A 15,391-nucleotide genomic window follows, 5' to 3' on the forward strand; every position below is an offset into this window, starting at 1 on the left:
TATTCTTATATTACACAGCTGTGTTGATAAACTACCGGCAGATATCTGGGACACCTGAGTTGGCACAAGTTTAGCTAGATTTTTTTTAACTGTAAATACATATGTGGTGTAGAAACTTTTGGCCTTTTTTATCTGATTTGTCAGTAAATCCTAATGCAGTTCAAGTGTCTTTGATATATCAGTGACAAAACAGTACAATAATTTAATAAAGAATATGCATTTCATTATTAAAAGTATGCTTTTATTGTTAGTTATACATGTAAGGTTTAATGCAATTTACCACTTATTGAAACAAACAATCAATAAACGTACATTAGCATTTTTAAAGTCTCTAATGCTCATCAGAGCTGCATTTATTTAATAAAAAATACAGTGGAGTTCTATTGTGAAATATTATTATTAATTTAAAACTACCTCTTATCCTATTTTAATATATTTTAATATATAATTTATTCATGTGATGGTAAAGCTGAATTTTCAGATGCAATCACTCCTAGTGGGTTCTTTCATGAAAAGAACAATATTTATCTATAAATGTCCTTAGTGTCACTTTTGATCATTTTAATGTGTGCTGAATAAAAGTATTAATTTCTCAAAAAAAAAACTCTATACTTGTGAAATTTAAAATATGGAAAGTTATTTTAAAATCTAAAATAACTTTTTAAAGTACTAATTTGAAAGATCTCTTTTATACAGTTACAAAGGGTTGTTTTACGGCATATCTTCTGTCTTCTGTAATGTTCTTTCTTCTTTTTCACACTGATCACATGACAATGTACCAGTGATAAGATACCAGTGAGCTATACAGCACTGATGTTCTCTTTCAACATCTTCACATCTTAGTTCTTATTATAAATATTTTACTATATTTTTATTCACTTCATTTATATTTTTAATTTAATGGTAAGATTGTACACAGTTTAATACATTCCTGGTTTATGACAATATGAGGACAAATGTGACACTGCGAATGTTTATCGAGAATGCAATTTAACTGTCTGTTTGGTTTTGGTTTCCAAAACATTGGGGGAATATAATGGTGACTCTGAAGTGATAACCTTGAATGCACCACAGCACTTTATTATGTGCTTCTGATAGCACACCAATCTTATATAAGACAATTATCCTTGTAAAGATAAATTACTTATATAATCCTCTTTAAATAATATTGACCCCATAAAAGTTTGGTGTGCTGAAAACTGCACTGTGTGCTGAAACATTTCATGCAGATACCAAATATGTATTAGATATCACAGCTTAAGTAACATTTTGAATAGTTAGGATAACAATTACTATTAATAGAAATACTTATATTCAGCAATACCTTCATACAAGGGCTAACATATAGATGCAGATCTCTTTATACTTTTACTAAAAGTATTGCCTCAGAGGAGCAGTTGTGGAGTAGTTATTTTCCTTTATATTTGTCACACATTGTCATTTCCTTTTATAATTACTTTTTACAAAAGTAAATGCATATCTGGCACCAGCTAAATATTCTTCAATATGTATAAGTTAATAGATCCCCTGCTAATTTCATATCAGTGCAACAGACATATTGGCATGTTGCACAGATTTTATTGCAGCAGGCCCAATTTTTCATCTTATCTATGATTTTAGATTCACGCAAAGTGTGCTGAAAAGGCCAAAGGTATTTTACTTGCACATTATTGTCAATTCAGTCCATAGTTTACAAGAGATACCATATCTTATACCATCCTAATAAATCATCCCATATGGCTTAGACAACACCCAGTTGCTATAAAAGCCAAGGGGTCCTGGAGTTCCTCTTTATATTTTTCTTGCTGGAGGCACCCCAGGTATGTCCGATAATTCAGCTTAAAATCTTTATTTCTGCTTTTAGTTTAAAACTCTCCTTTGTTATTTACAGAGCAATTGGAAATAAAAAAAATGGGGAAGCTTACACTTGTTGCAGGTAATATGTTGAAATAAGTGAAATACTAGTGTGTTTTATTCATTCTTTCATACATGTCATTTACATGATATATCATTGCATTTTCTATAGGTTTGGGCTTGGTGCTCTGCCACATTGGTGAGTCATTGAGTGTTCATTGCATCATACAATTGTATCGCATTCATTTGAATAAACTATTAATAACTGATGTTCAAATCAGAAAAATGACTAACACTGTACAGGGAAATTCAAAATGTCCTGTCTAAGAGCTTCTTTGTGTATCCATATCCAGCTTTCTCCATGGAAATGGGCTGTTACTTCACCAACTGGTCTCAGTACAGACCTGGAGTTGGAAAATATATGCCCTCAAATGTCGACCCTTACCTTTGCACACACATTTTCTATGCTTTTGCAATGGTCAGCTATGCCAACGAGCTTGTCACCTATGAGTGGAACGATGAGACTCTATACAAGGCCTTCAATGAACTCAAGAACACGTATGTATTAGTTACACTTCAAATGCACAATTTCTCAAATCATTTATGATTTTTTTGGTGAGACTGTGAGGTAATTTACCAAAATAAGTTTAAAAGCTAAATAAATAAATAAATAAAAATGCAGTTACGCATGCTAACCTAAAATCGCTATATATTGTCACGACTATATATCATAATATCTCTATTATCCTCACAGAAACCCCCATCTTAAAACTCTCTTGGCTGTTGGTGGATGGAACTTTGGTTCAACACAGTAAGTATTCTGAAAAAATGATGAAGTTTAGTTTTATGTTGTCATATGAAATGCAAAAACATCTAAGATTGTTCATTAAATTCATCTCAGGTTCTCCATCATGGTGTCCACTGCTGCAAACCGTCAGAAGTTCATTCAGTCTTCCATCAACTTCCTGAGAACTTACGGATTTGATGGTATGGACTTAGACTGGGAATACCCTGGATCAAGAGGAAGTCCACCTGAAGACAAACAAAGATTCACACTGCTGTTGAAGGTGGGTCTGATTGTAATACAGTGTCTTTTTAAACAAGTATAGTGGTGCGAGTCAAGTAACCCTTATTTATATAGAACTTTATACAATAGTTTATACATTATTCAGCTCCATTCAGTTAGGTGTTGATTCAGTTCAGCGATGGGCAGCTCAGCTGAAGACAGTAGTGTCATTATTCAGCTCAAGTCAGTTCAGTGTTGATTCATTTCACTTCTTTTCATGTATATTTATCTATGTTTTTCTTTGCAGGAACTTACTGAGGCCTATGAGGCTGAGGGCAAAGCTACTGGCAGAGCCAGACTGATGCTGACTGCTGCTGTAGCAGCTGGTAAAGGGACCATTGATGATGGATACGAGATTGCAGAAGTTGCCAAGTAAGTATGATGACACTGAATCATGCCATTTACAAATTGGCAGAACATTGAGGTAAAAATAAACACTAGCATGAAATGGTTTAGACCCCTCTTGATTTGTGTAATTATTTTTTCCCAGGTACTTGGACTTCATCAATGTGATGACTTATGACTTCCATGGAACTTGGGAAAGATTCACAGGACACAACAGCCCCCTGTACCAAGGCTCGAAGGATGAGGGAGACCTGATCTACTTTAATATCGTAAGAATTTATATACTGTAATATAATTTACCACAAGCTTTTCAAACCTCCCAAATGAATCCATTTTAAAATGCCAACTCTCCTCCTCATTCAGGACTTCGCTATGCGCTATTGGAGGGACAACGGTACCCCTGTGGAGAAACTCAGAATGGGTTTCGCGACATACGGTCGCACTTTCCGTCTGACATCTGCAGATACTGACGTCGGAGCCCCAGCTAGTGGACCTGCTTCGGCTGGAAGCTACACTCGCGAGGCTGGATTCTGGTCTTACTATGAGGTGGGAGCTCAAAACTAATGGAATATATTAATTAAAGCCTAACAATGCTGTCAATTAATGTCAATATCTGTATAGATCTGTGGATTCCTAGAGGGAACATCACTCCAATGGATTGAGGATCAGAAGGTGCCTTATGCCACAAAGAATAGCGAGTGGGTTGGATTTGACACCAAGGAGAGCTTCGAAACTAAGGTGATTTTGACTTTTGAGACTTTACTGTAGTTAGGTTTCATTGTCAGCATGTGTCAGCAACTGACTAGCAACTCACTCTTTTTTATTCAAATAATAGGTCCGTTATCTGAAAGACAAGAAGTTTGGTGGAGCATTTGTCTGGGCGCTTGATCTGGATGACTTTGCTGGACAGTTCTGTAATCAGGGCAACCATCCTCTCATGGGCCATCTGCGCAATCTTCTGGATATCGGTAAGTCTTTGCTAATCAGGTGGTGCTGTTCACCTCAAGCTGCTCAGGTAGTTTGTGGAAAAATTCAAAACGGCAGACAAGTAGACCTATTATGGCTGACGTTGGTAAAATAGTCAACATTGTACTCTTCAGTTAATATGTAAGTCAAGGAATCTTTAGACCAGGCTGAATTTATGGAAGGTTATAAGCTTTTTTTTAATGGTTTGTAGAATCAGTAGGTGGTAGTGCCACCAAGCTTCACAGACTAACTTAGATTACAAGATGGCAATTACACCTGCCATGTTTGGATTCAATAAAACACAGCGCTGCTGAAGTGTTAAGCAAAGGAAAAGCTAAAAAGCTCCATAGCTAATGCCAACATGCCTTTATTTTTTATCAGAATTGCCTCCTCTGCCTTCTACCACCACTGTCAAACCCGGACAAACAACCACGAAAACCACCACAACTACCACCACCACCACTCATGCTCCAGGACCAGGATTCTGTAATGGAAAGCCAGATGGACTCTATCCTCACCCTGAAGACCCCAACAAATTCTATAACTGTGCAGGAGGCAATACTTACATGGATAACTGTGGCCCAGGCACTGTGTTTGATAACAGCTGTAAGTGCTGTGACTGGCCTAAACATTAAGGGATCACTAATGTGAAAAAAGTGTCGAACAGGACACTACAAATTTGCATAAGCACACAAGAAGAATCAAAACTAAACATTTTCGACTATGACTATTTTATTTAAAGAAAATTAGTGTGGACTGAACAAAATTTTCTTAATGTGCTTTTTTTCATTTGAGTGTATTTTGAAACTGTATAATTCTTGTTTTTTAATAAATCCCCTGTAAATCTATTCATGTGATTGGTGTTAGTACAACTGCTCTACAGCGCATCATTTATAAACAGTGTACACGACTTAAAAAGATTTAAAAACTCATATGAATAAACAACTTGCAACCACCATTAAAAGAGATTCTGGTTACATTTGATTAAATCATCGTACATTTGAAACAGAATGCATGATGGGATCAATAAAAAAACATATGATTTGATTAGTGTTTGCATGATATGCTAGAATAAGCAAAACAGATTTCAACATTTCAAGCAGAATAACTACAATTTGGGGCAAGAAATATTCAGGACATTGGACATTTTAATGGACTCACTGCAGATATTCATATAAGAGGATTAAAATGACAAATCTTGGTTAATTTATGACTGTTCATGCACTAATTATCTTTAAGTTTACCTTTCTGCTGAATTTTTGGTAACATTCTGGTATGTTAAGAGTTCGTGATTAGATTATATGAAGCTGCCACAGAAGTAAGTTCATGTTTGAAGTCAAGTTAAACAAGTGAAATCACAAACTAAAAATAGAACCACATGTGATATCATTCATTTATTGATTCAAGCATGGGAAGTGAACTTGAGTTGTACTGTGTAAACAGTAGGCCTACTGCTCTTCCCACTGGTCCAGCTAAATGGTGCTGCCAACAATTTAGTAAGAGTGCAGTCTGAAAGTAAGTGTAATATATTTTTTTTCTCTCGATATGCTAAATTGAAGCAAATTTTAGGAGAGGAGAAGAACAGTTGTTTATTTTGTTGTCCAAAAACCAGGAATGGAATTAGTGTTGTCCAGCCTTAGGTTTCCTCAGGGATATTGGTTTTTAGAATGGCAATTTTGGACTTGTAAGTAAATGAAAGTCTGTCATACTATTACTTGAAAAGACTTTGACATTTCACATAAATGGACCCTTTTCACAAAAGAGTTCAGTTTTTTATATTTTCAATTTTAAAAAGATTTTATTATACATTTATAACACTATATTTTGTGTTATATTACTGGCAATAACTTTCAGAAAACTAGTTAATGCTGTTGCATGAGTGTTTCTAATAAGGCTGAGTGAGTGCCAACAAATTTGACATCTTTCTCTCTTCTGACCACTGTGATCAATCTCTTGATATTTTTTCATCTTTTGTTAAGGCATAGAAACACTCTCATGATTTGTTTTTCTTTTGCTATTGGAGCAAATTGGAATGCAAAAATTGTATCTGTTGTGGTTTCCACTCACCACTATAGAAGTTTACCAAACTATGACAATTTCTGCTTCTGAGAACTCTGGAAATGTGTTAAGGGTCCATTACAAACAGTCATACTTAAAGTATACGTCAAGCATGAAAAAGAAAAAAAGAAAGAAAAGAAAAAAACACCACAAGTAGCTAGTTCACTGAACAGCACTATTAGAACACAAACAAACAGAAACAGCATGAAAAGAAACTAAAATCCAATGAACCCAACAACAACCTCCTAAAACTCCCCACTATACTTGCTGATATTTAGACTGCTGATAAATATCATAAAGACTTTAAGTCATAAACCTAGTTTGCTAAATGGGCCAATCGGTATAGCTGACCCTTACAAATTTAAAGTAATAAGCACCCTAGTGAGATTAATTTATTGCCTGTTACATCTCCAGTTTATGTCTTATGCAGAAACATGCTATTTAGCTGGTAACCAAGACCTTTGATTATTTAGCTTGATAATGTGTTACTTTTATGTGTTCAATTACACTCTAAAAAATGCTGGGTTAAATACAACCCAGTGCTGGGTAAAATAGGGACAAATCCAGCAATTGGGTTGTTTTGACCCAGCGGTTGGGTTACTAACAACCCAATAGCTGGGTTTGTCCCTTTTTAACCCAGCATTTTTTAGAGTGTATACTGATCCCTTTATGTCTTCACTGAGCAAACCTATGAATGTCACCTTCCATTGCGAAAAAAATATACTTATGAAGTAATGTGAATGAAGAATTTAATCAGGTTTAATCTATAGCAGCAAATGGATGTTATGAATTGAGGTTTCTGACTATAATAAATTAGACATTTTAGTGTAGTCTAAAATATATTAAAGAATCGGTGCTTGTCGTCACCCATATTATAGTCATTTAATTAAAATAAATTAATCTTCAAATGTATAATTCAATTCAATTTTATTTGTACAGCGCTTTTCATGATACAAATCATTGCAAAGCAACTTTACAGCAAATTATTGTATAAATTATTCTTTATTTATTTTTTTTACAATTATGTTGTATTCAATTTTAATTTCACAAAGCATATAGTTTCAAAGCACATTCACAGAAAAAGCATGTTTCAGTGTTATAATAAGGAAGTATTCTGTTATCAGTCAGAGATGGGTTACTACTGTCAAACTAATGTCCATATGGTAGTAATAGACAGCTATGAGATAATACAAGTTATATGGTTAGTAACATCATGTAGCATGTACATTTACATGTACATAGAAACAGGAAAACAAAAAAGATTAATCAGATGCACAAATTTAACCAGATGTAATTGCTGTACACACAAACACAAACTACAAAGCTGTGAGATGTGTTATGTTCATTCTTGACTATAAAAGATGCGTCTTTAATCTAGATTTAAACTGAGAGAGTGTGACTGAGCACTGGATATTATCAGAATGGCTGTTCCAGAGTTTAGGAGCAAAATAAAAAAACCTCTACCTCCTTTAGTGGACTTTGATGGTACTATTTTTAAAGTTTTTTGACATTGAAGAGCGTGATGGATTGTAGTGTGGTAGAAGATTGGTTGACTACAAAAGAACTAGACCATTTAAGGCATTAAAAGTAAATAGCAATATTCTATAATCAATACAGAATTGGTAGCCAGTATAATGTCTTCATTTACACACCCTCATGTTGTTCTTTTTGGAACTAAATAATGTCTGTATTTGTTATGTATTGCAGGCAACATGAGATGAAAGATGACATTTTGTTTTATAAAAGATGAAATAATGCAACAAATTAAATAACAATGATCAATATTTATACAGCATTTTATAAGTTTCAGTCCATTTCTATACATGTAATAATTAATATGTTATATATGTAGTCATTTATATATGTTAATTTTTTTATTCTAATGTTTTTTTAATATTTCAAGTAATATAATATAACAGTTTGGAAAATGAATGGATGGAAGATATAATATATAATATTCTCATTGCACTACTTGGTAGTCACGGTGTCACTGTGTCACGGTTCTGCTACTGCATTGAAGCGAGGAGCAAGGAACGCGGAGACGCAGAAGAATTCTCAAATAATAATCTTTAATCATCCAACACCGAGAACACAGGAAGGACACACACGGGCTGGAACCCTCTCTGGGCTAAACTCGGGGGCTGGAGCCCTCACTGGGCTAAACTCGGGGACAGGAGCCCTCCGTGGGCTAAACTCGGGGACAGGAGCCCTCCATGGGCTACACTCAGGAACCGGAGCCCACGCAGGAGCGAGCTCTGGGGCTGGAGCCGAAAATGGAGCGAGCTCTGGGGCTAGAGCCGACACTGGAGCGAGCTCTGGGGCTAGGATGAAGGCAGAGAACAGTCCTTTTCTCCTCATCCTCCTCCTTTGGTTACGGGTGAACGGGGCGGCCGGCGGGCTTGTCGTTGTGGTGACCGGCGGGCTTGAGTCAACGACAGCCAGCAGGCTTGAGAGAGCCGCGGCCGGCGGGCTTGAGTGAGCCGTGGCCACCGGGCTTGAGTGAACCGCGGCCGGGGGGCTTGACATCGGAACTGCCGGCGGGCTGGTTCTGGCTCGTCAGTTTATTCACTTCTTTAAAGAGAGGAGAAAATGACCAAGAAAGTCATTTAAAAAGAGGTACTTACAATTACAAACTACACCCAGATAGAATGAAGACATTGACCATCAAGCTAATGTGATATTGGGTTGGGTGGTTCTGGCTCGGGGCCGGACACTCTCCATACACCGGAGGATCCCTTCCCTTCAGCTTAGTCCCGTGGTATCTGGGAGGTCCACGAAGCGATGGTAATTGGCCCCATGCCAGAACAGCGAGTTGATGGTGGCGTCATCTAAAGCCGTCGCCGCGGCGAGCCCGCAGAACTCCCAGCTTACTGTTTGCTGGTCCGCTGTTCTGTCATGGTTCTGCTACTGCCTTGGAGCGAGGAGCAAGGAATGCGGAGACGCAGGAGAATTCTCAAATAATAATCTTTAATCATCCAACACCGAGAACACAGGAAGGACACACATACATATTTTCTGTTTTGCTTTGAAAATTGTTTGCTTTGGAGTGTTGTTTTTCATTTGAGTGAGATTGTGGATGTGGAGCAGTGTACTTGCACCAGTCGCAAGGAAAAAAAAAATATATATATATTATATATATATACATATATCTTTCTTTATTAATTACACACTTCACCTTTTAGTGACACTGTTAGTATAGGTAAAAATTTTTGTTTTGTTTTTTTTCACAGATCATTTGCTCTAAATTGAAAATTCTTTCATAAAACTATATCATTATCTTTGCTTATTTTCTGTGAAAAACAAAAGGAGTTAATTTTTAAAAAGTGAAATATGCTATTTTCCATATTTAGTTGCAAATTTGCTTAGTCTGTTATTATATATATATTTTATTGTATAGTTATTTTTGAACCAAAGTTCCATCCACCAACAGCCAAAAGAGTCTTAAGAGTGGGATTTCTGTGAGGTTGATGGAGATATTTTAGGATATTTTCATAATATTTAACAATATATATTGATTTCATGTTAGCATGTCTAACTGCAGTGCTACTTTCTTACTTTTTTGGTATTTCAACATATTTTTTACATAATATTTTAACTAAATACATACGTGTTCTTGAGTTAATTGAAGGCCTTGTATAGAGTCTCATCATTCCACTCATAGGTGACAAGCTCGTTCTTTTGGTTGATGATTGAAAAAGCATAGATTAGGTGTGTGGAAAGGGTCGACATTTGCAGGTGTATACTTTCCAGTTCCAGGTCTGTACTGAGACCAGTTGGTGAAGTAACAGCCCATTTCCATGGAGAAAGCTGGATATTGATACACAAAGAAGCTCTTAGACAATACGTTTACAAACTAAAATGCACTCCTTAAACTTGTCTCTCTCATCTCAACATTGCAATCATATACAGATATTTCATTAAAAAGAGAGGTTTGATATGATAATGTGATCTGATAAATACTCAGTGACTCACCAACATGGCAGAGCACCAAGTCCAATCCTAAAATATACAATGATATTATGTAAATGACAAATATAAAAGAATTTATAAAACACACTAGTGTATTTTAGATTGCACTTAGTAGTGTGTACTATTTCTTACCTGCTATAAGTGTAAGTCTCCCTATTTTTTCCCTAATTTTCTATAAGAAATAAAGAATAGTTTCTTCAGTTAGAATAAACAAAATGCCAAAACAAATATTTTAAACTGAATTCTCACTATAGAAATATAGGTGTTTTTTTACCTGGGGAACCTCAAGAAAAAAGAGAGGACGAACATCAAAACCCCTGTTTTTTTTTAGGAGTTTGTTATCTATGCCATCATGTGAGAATTAATGAGGAAGGTCTAAGATATGGTATCTCCAGTAAACTATGAACTGAAATGGCAATAACGTGGAAATAAAATACCTTTGTACTGTTCAGCACAATTTGTGTAAAGCTTAAATACATAGATAAGATAAAAATTGGGCCTGCTGTAGTAAATTGTCCATGAATGACAACATGTCTGTTATTTTAATACGGTTTTTACCAATTAAGTTTTTACACTTTAATATGGTAAAATGTTCTGCTTAAAGAATTTACAATTTCATTCATCCATCCATTTCCATACTGCTTATGCACTGCAGGGTCGCGGGGATCTTGAGCCTATCCCAGGGTCTCGGGCCACAGGCGGGGTACACCCTGAACGGATGGCCAGTCCATTGCAGGACTCACACACTGTCACACACATTCACACCTATGGGCAATTTATAGTGTCTCATTTACCTATGCTGCATGACTTTGGATTGTGGATGGCAGCAATGGCACTGAACACCTGACAAGCTGAAATACATACAAAATGAGAAATTTTGTATATACACATAAATAAGACAATCAACACACTGAAGAAACACATTTATCGGTTTGGTAGTCGTTGTGTGAAGGTGTTCCTAAACTTATTTCTTTTTTCTAGACATAGTAATTATTAACTAAAGAAAAAAAATGCTACTTCATCTTTGATATCTAATCAAATATTTGGCAACTAATTGGAGGGTGTCCATCAAACTTTTATGGGGTCAAACCTATGTGCAGAGGTCTTTGCAGAGATCATTTAAATGTAAAAATGTAATATGGGTTGATCAGTGAATTCAGGTGTCTAACTAAAGTGTTGATGATGCCTGTATTTAAAATATTGCATGGTAATAGCCTATGGTCATCATTCAAATTAATATATACATGACAAGTTTTATATCCTTGGAATTTCACTTTAAAATCTAATTTAAAGCTTTAAATAGGGTGCAAAAAAATCTAGTTTTCCAAAACATGTATTTACCCAAATACACTTTGATAAACTGGCTAATAATCCACTGGATTACTTTTTTTTCTTTATTTACGACAAACAACTTGAACATGAACTTATAACAAGTACAGAACAACAACTAAAAATATATAAAATAGTAGACATATGTAATAAAAATAGGAGTAATAAAATAAAAACCAAAAGCCAGATAAAAGAAACATATATATATATATAAAGGTTAAACACTTAAAACACTTAAAATAATTTTTGACTTTTTAAAGATTTTTTTTTTAATGCTCAAATACAAAGCACATAACTTGGTAATCTATCAAACTGACAGTAACGGATTCTTACCCAAAAAGTGCTTTTATGAAGGGAAATGGCATGCGTGCATCATTTGCCCTTGCATATTACACCATATCCCTGTTAGGATTATGGACTGTTTTGTGTTGTGTTTTCCCTCCCCACGTTCTCTTTACCCAATTTCTCCCGTGTTCCCTGCCCATATATGGTTTTCCTGTTCATGGTCTCTTCTGAGTAGTGATTCTGTGCACCTGTGTTCCTCATTATTCCCTCGTTTCTTCATGTATATAAATCCTAGTCTAAACATTCTGTCTCTGTCGGGTCTACTATGTTCCCCTACATGTGTGTTCTCCAAGTTCCTGATGTGGATTAAGCCCTGTGTTTCTAATATTAAAGACTGTTAATGCCACTTCGCGTCTCTTTCGTTCCTCTTGCACAGTATTGTGACAGAAGACCCGACTGGTACCGTTTACCTTGCGTTTTTCCCTTTGTTTGTTTTCTGCGTTTTTCCTAGTGTTTTGTTTTCTGTTTTCCCTGTTGTTTCCCTTATGGATCCCCTCGCCGCAAGGTTCACCGCCCTCGCTCGCAAAGACCTTTCCCTGTTGGAGTATGCGGTTGAGTACAGCCAGCTCGCCTTGGTTACGGCGTTCGACAATGCTGCGCTGAACTCATTGTTCTGGATCGGAGCTAATTACTACCGCCCCATAGACCTCCCAGACACCACCGGAATGAGCTGGAGGGAAGAGATCATCCGGTGTCTGGAGAGGATCTACATCCAATCCAGAGCACAACCAAACCCAGAGCCCAGCCCACCATCTCCCCGCTGCACGGAGCATCAGCCCGAGCCCACCGTTGAAGGAGAGCTCGAGCTTGCCGCGGCCGACGAGTCGTTGCCTCATGGAGCGACAGAGCAACGGATGGCCGTGGAGCCGGAGCTGCAAGTGATGTCAGTCAAGGTGCGAGAGCCGGCAACAGAGCCCCCCACGAGGGAGAATGCCGCGGACAGTGAGAGCGCGGAGAGGAGCTCCGCCCCCTGCACCGTGGCTGAGGGTGAGCTGATAATGGATCTGGGACTGCTGGACTGCAAGGGAGAGGTTATAGAAGGGGACCTCATCGACTGGGATGCTGATCTGGCCCCTTTCCTCCCTCCATCCAGAGCCCTCTATCACTCCTGTTCCCATGTCCAGCCCAGTGAGGGCTGCGGTTTCCATGTCCTTCACGGAGAGGGCTCCGGTTCCCAAGTCCAGCCCAGTGAGGTCTCCTGTTTCCATGTCCAGCCCAGGGAGGGCTCCCGTTCCTGAGTTCAGTCCTGAAAGCCCGGTGGCTCACAAATGCCCGCTCTCCCAACCGCTCCTGCCTCCTCCTCCGCTGTCGTCTGGCAGCCCCTCTGCTCGCCCTCAGCCCACTATCAGCACGGTGCGAGCTCCGCGGGACTGCCATCCTCCAGCGTCGCCATGGCTGGAGTGTCCCTTGACTCCACCTCCAGCCTCTAAGCCCCGGACTGCGCCTCGGCCCGTGGACCGGTCGGCTCCACCATGGCTCCTAGCTCCCTCCTCTCCGCCGTGGCCAAGCAGTCCACTAGCTCTGCTGGGCTCCCTCGTCCCTCCGGCTCCGCCTTGGTCTGGCATCGGCCATCCTGCACCTCGGGACTCCATTCCTCCGGCTGCGCCTTGTCCCTTCGTCCCTCTTGCTCCATCAGGCTCCTTCATCCCGCCGGTTCCTCCTCAGTCCTCTGTCACTCCGGCTCCACCATGGCCTTTCGGATCCACACCTCCGTGTCAGTCGCCGGCGCCATCTGCTCTGCCTTGGCCCTCCGGATCCTCCCTGTCGCCCTGGCTCATCGGCTCTCCGTCTCCGCCTCTGGTTCCTCCGCCACCTGCTCCTCCGCCTCATGGAGCGACAGAGCAACGGATGGCCGTGGAGCCGGAGCTGCAAGTGATGTCAGTCAAGGTGCGAGAGCCGGCAACAGAGCCCCCCACGAGGGAGAATGCCGCGGACAGTGAGAGCGCGGAGAGGAGCTCCGCCCCCTGCACCGTGGCTGAGGGTGAGCTGATAATGGATCTGGGACTGCTGGACTGCAAGGGAGAGGTTATAGAAGGGGACCTCATCGACTGGGATGCTGATCTGGCCCCTTTCCTCCCTCCATCCAGAGCCCTCTATCACTCCTGTTCCCATGTCCAGCCCAGTGAGGGCTGCGGTTTCCATGTCCTTCACGGAGAGGGCTCCGGTTCCCAAGTCCAGCCCAGTGAGGTCTCCTGTTTCCATGTCCAGCCCAGGGAGGGCTCCCGTTCCTGAGTTCAGTCCTGAAAGCCCGGTGGCTCACAAATGCCCGCTCTCCCAACCGCTCCTGCCTCCTCCTCCGCTGTCGTCTGGCAGCCCCTCTGCTCGCCCTCAGCCCACTATCAGCACGGTGCGAGCTCCGCGGGACTGCCATCCTCCAGCGTCGCCATGGCTGGAGTGTCCCTTGACTCCACCTCCAGCCTCTAAGCCCCGGACTGCGCCTCGGCCCGTGGACCGGTCGGCTCCACCATGGCTCCTAGCTCCCTCCTCTCCGCCGTGGCCAAGCAGTCCACTAGCTCTGCTGGGCTCCCTCGTCCCTCCGGCTCCGCCTTGGTCTGGCATCGGCCATCCTGCACCTCGGGACTCCATTCCTCCGGCTGCGCCTTGTCCCTTCGTCCCTCTTGCTCCATCAGGCTCCTTCATCCCGCCGGTTCCTCCTCAGTCCTCTGTCACTCCGGCTCCACCATGGCCTTTCGGATCCACACCTCCGTGTCAGTCGCCGGCGCCATCTGCTCTGCCTTGGCCCTCCGGATCCTCCCTGTCGCCCTGGCTCATCGGCTCTCCGTCTCCGCCTCTGGTTCCTCCGCCACCTGCTCCACCGCCGGTGGTCGGCCCCCTGGAGTCATCAGCCCTTCCTCCTCCATGGCTCCTCCCTCCGTCGGCTCCAACGTGGGTCGTCATTATGGCTGTGGCCTGGGTCCCACCTGGCGCCATATGCTCCAAGTCCCTCCTGTTTCTTCCCTGGCTCCTCCCTCCGTCTGATACGCCCTGGCTCCTCCTGTTTCCTCCCTGGCTCCTTCCTCCGCCTGTTCCGCCATGGCCCCCTGAACTCCCTGCTCCGCCATGGCTTCCTTAGCTCCCTGATCCACCTTGGAGGCCTTTCTTGTCCCTGTCCTGCACCAGCTTCCAGGGCGCACGTAATGTCAGAATTATGGACTGTTTTGTGTTGTGTTGTGTTTTCCCTCCCCACGTGCTCGTTACCCAATTTCTCCCGTGTTTCCTTCCCATATATGGTTTTCCTGTTCCTGGTCTCGTTTTGTCTGAGTAGTGATTCTGTGCACCTGTGTTCCTTGTTATTCCCTCGATTCGTCATGTATATAGGTCCTAGACTAAGCATTCTGTCTCTGTCAGGTCTACTATGTTCCCCTACATGTGTGTTCTCCTGATGTGGATTAATCCCTGTGTTTCTAATATTAAAGACTGTTAATGCCACTTCGCGTCTCCTTCGTTCCTCCTGCACAG

At 40.7% G+C, this 15,391-nt stretch overlaps 1 protein-coding gene across 1 annotated transcript; it reads left to right on the plus strand.

Moving 5' to 3' along the window:
• Positions 1-1,813: 1,813 nt before the first annotated feature.
• Positions 1,814-5,183, plus strand: LOC107727181 (acidic mammalian chitinase-like). The gene is made up of 12 exons (XM_016536966.1): positions 1,814-1,820; positions 1,892-1,936; positions 2,027-2,053; positions 2,208-2,412; positions 2,609-2,665; positions 2,756-2,921; positions 3,168-3,292; positions 3,411-3,534; positions 3,629-3,811; positions 3,887-4,003; positions 4,101-4,233; positions 4,613-5,183. The coding sequence occupies exons 2-12, from the start codon at positions 1,912-1,914 to the stop codon at positions 4,864-4,866; spliced, it is 1,416 nt and encodes a 471-aa protein (XP_016392452.1). The 5' UTR covers positions 1,814-1,820; positions 1,892-1,911; the 3' UTR covers positions 4,867-5,183.
• Positions 5,184-15,391: the final 10,208 nt, after the last annotated feature.

This window comes from Sinocyclocheilus rhinocerous, unplaced genomic scaffold, assembly GCF_001515625.1.
Source record: "Sinocyclocheilus rhinocerous isolate Xijiao unplaced genomic scaffold, SAMN03320098_v1.1 scaffold6, whole genome shotgun sequence".
In the NCBI taxonomy this organism is placed as follows: domain Eukaryota; kingdom Metazoa; phylum Chordata; class Actinopteri; order Cypriniformes; family Cyprinidae; genus Sinocyclocheilus; species Sinocyclocheilus rhinocerous.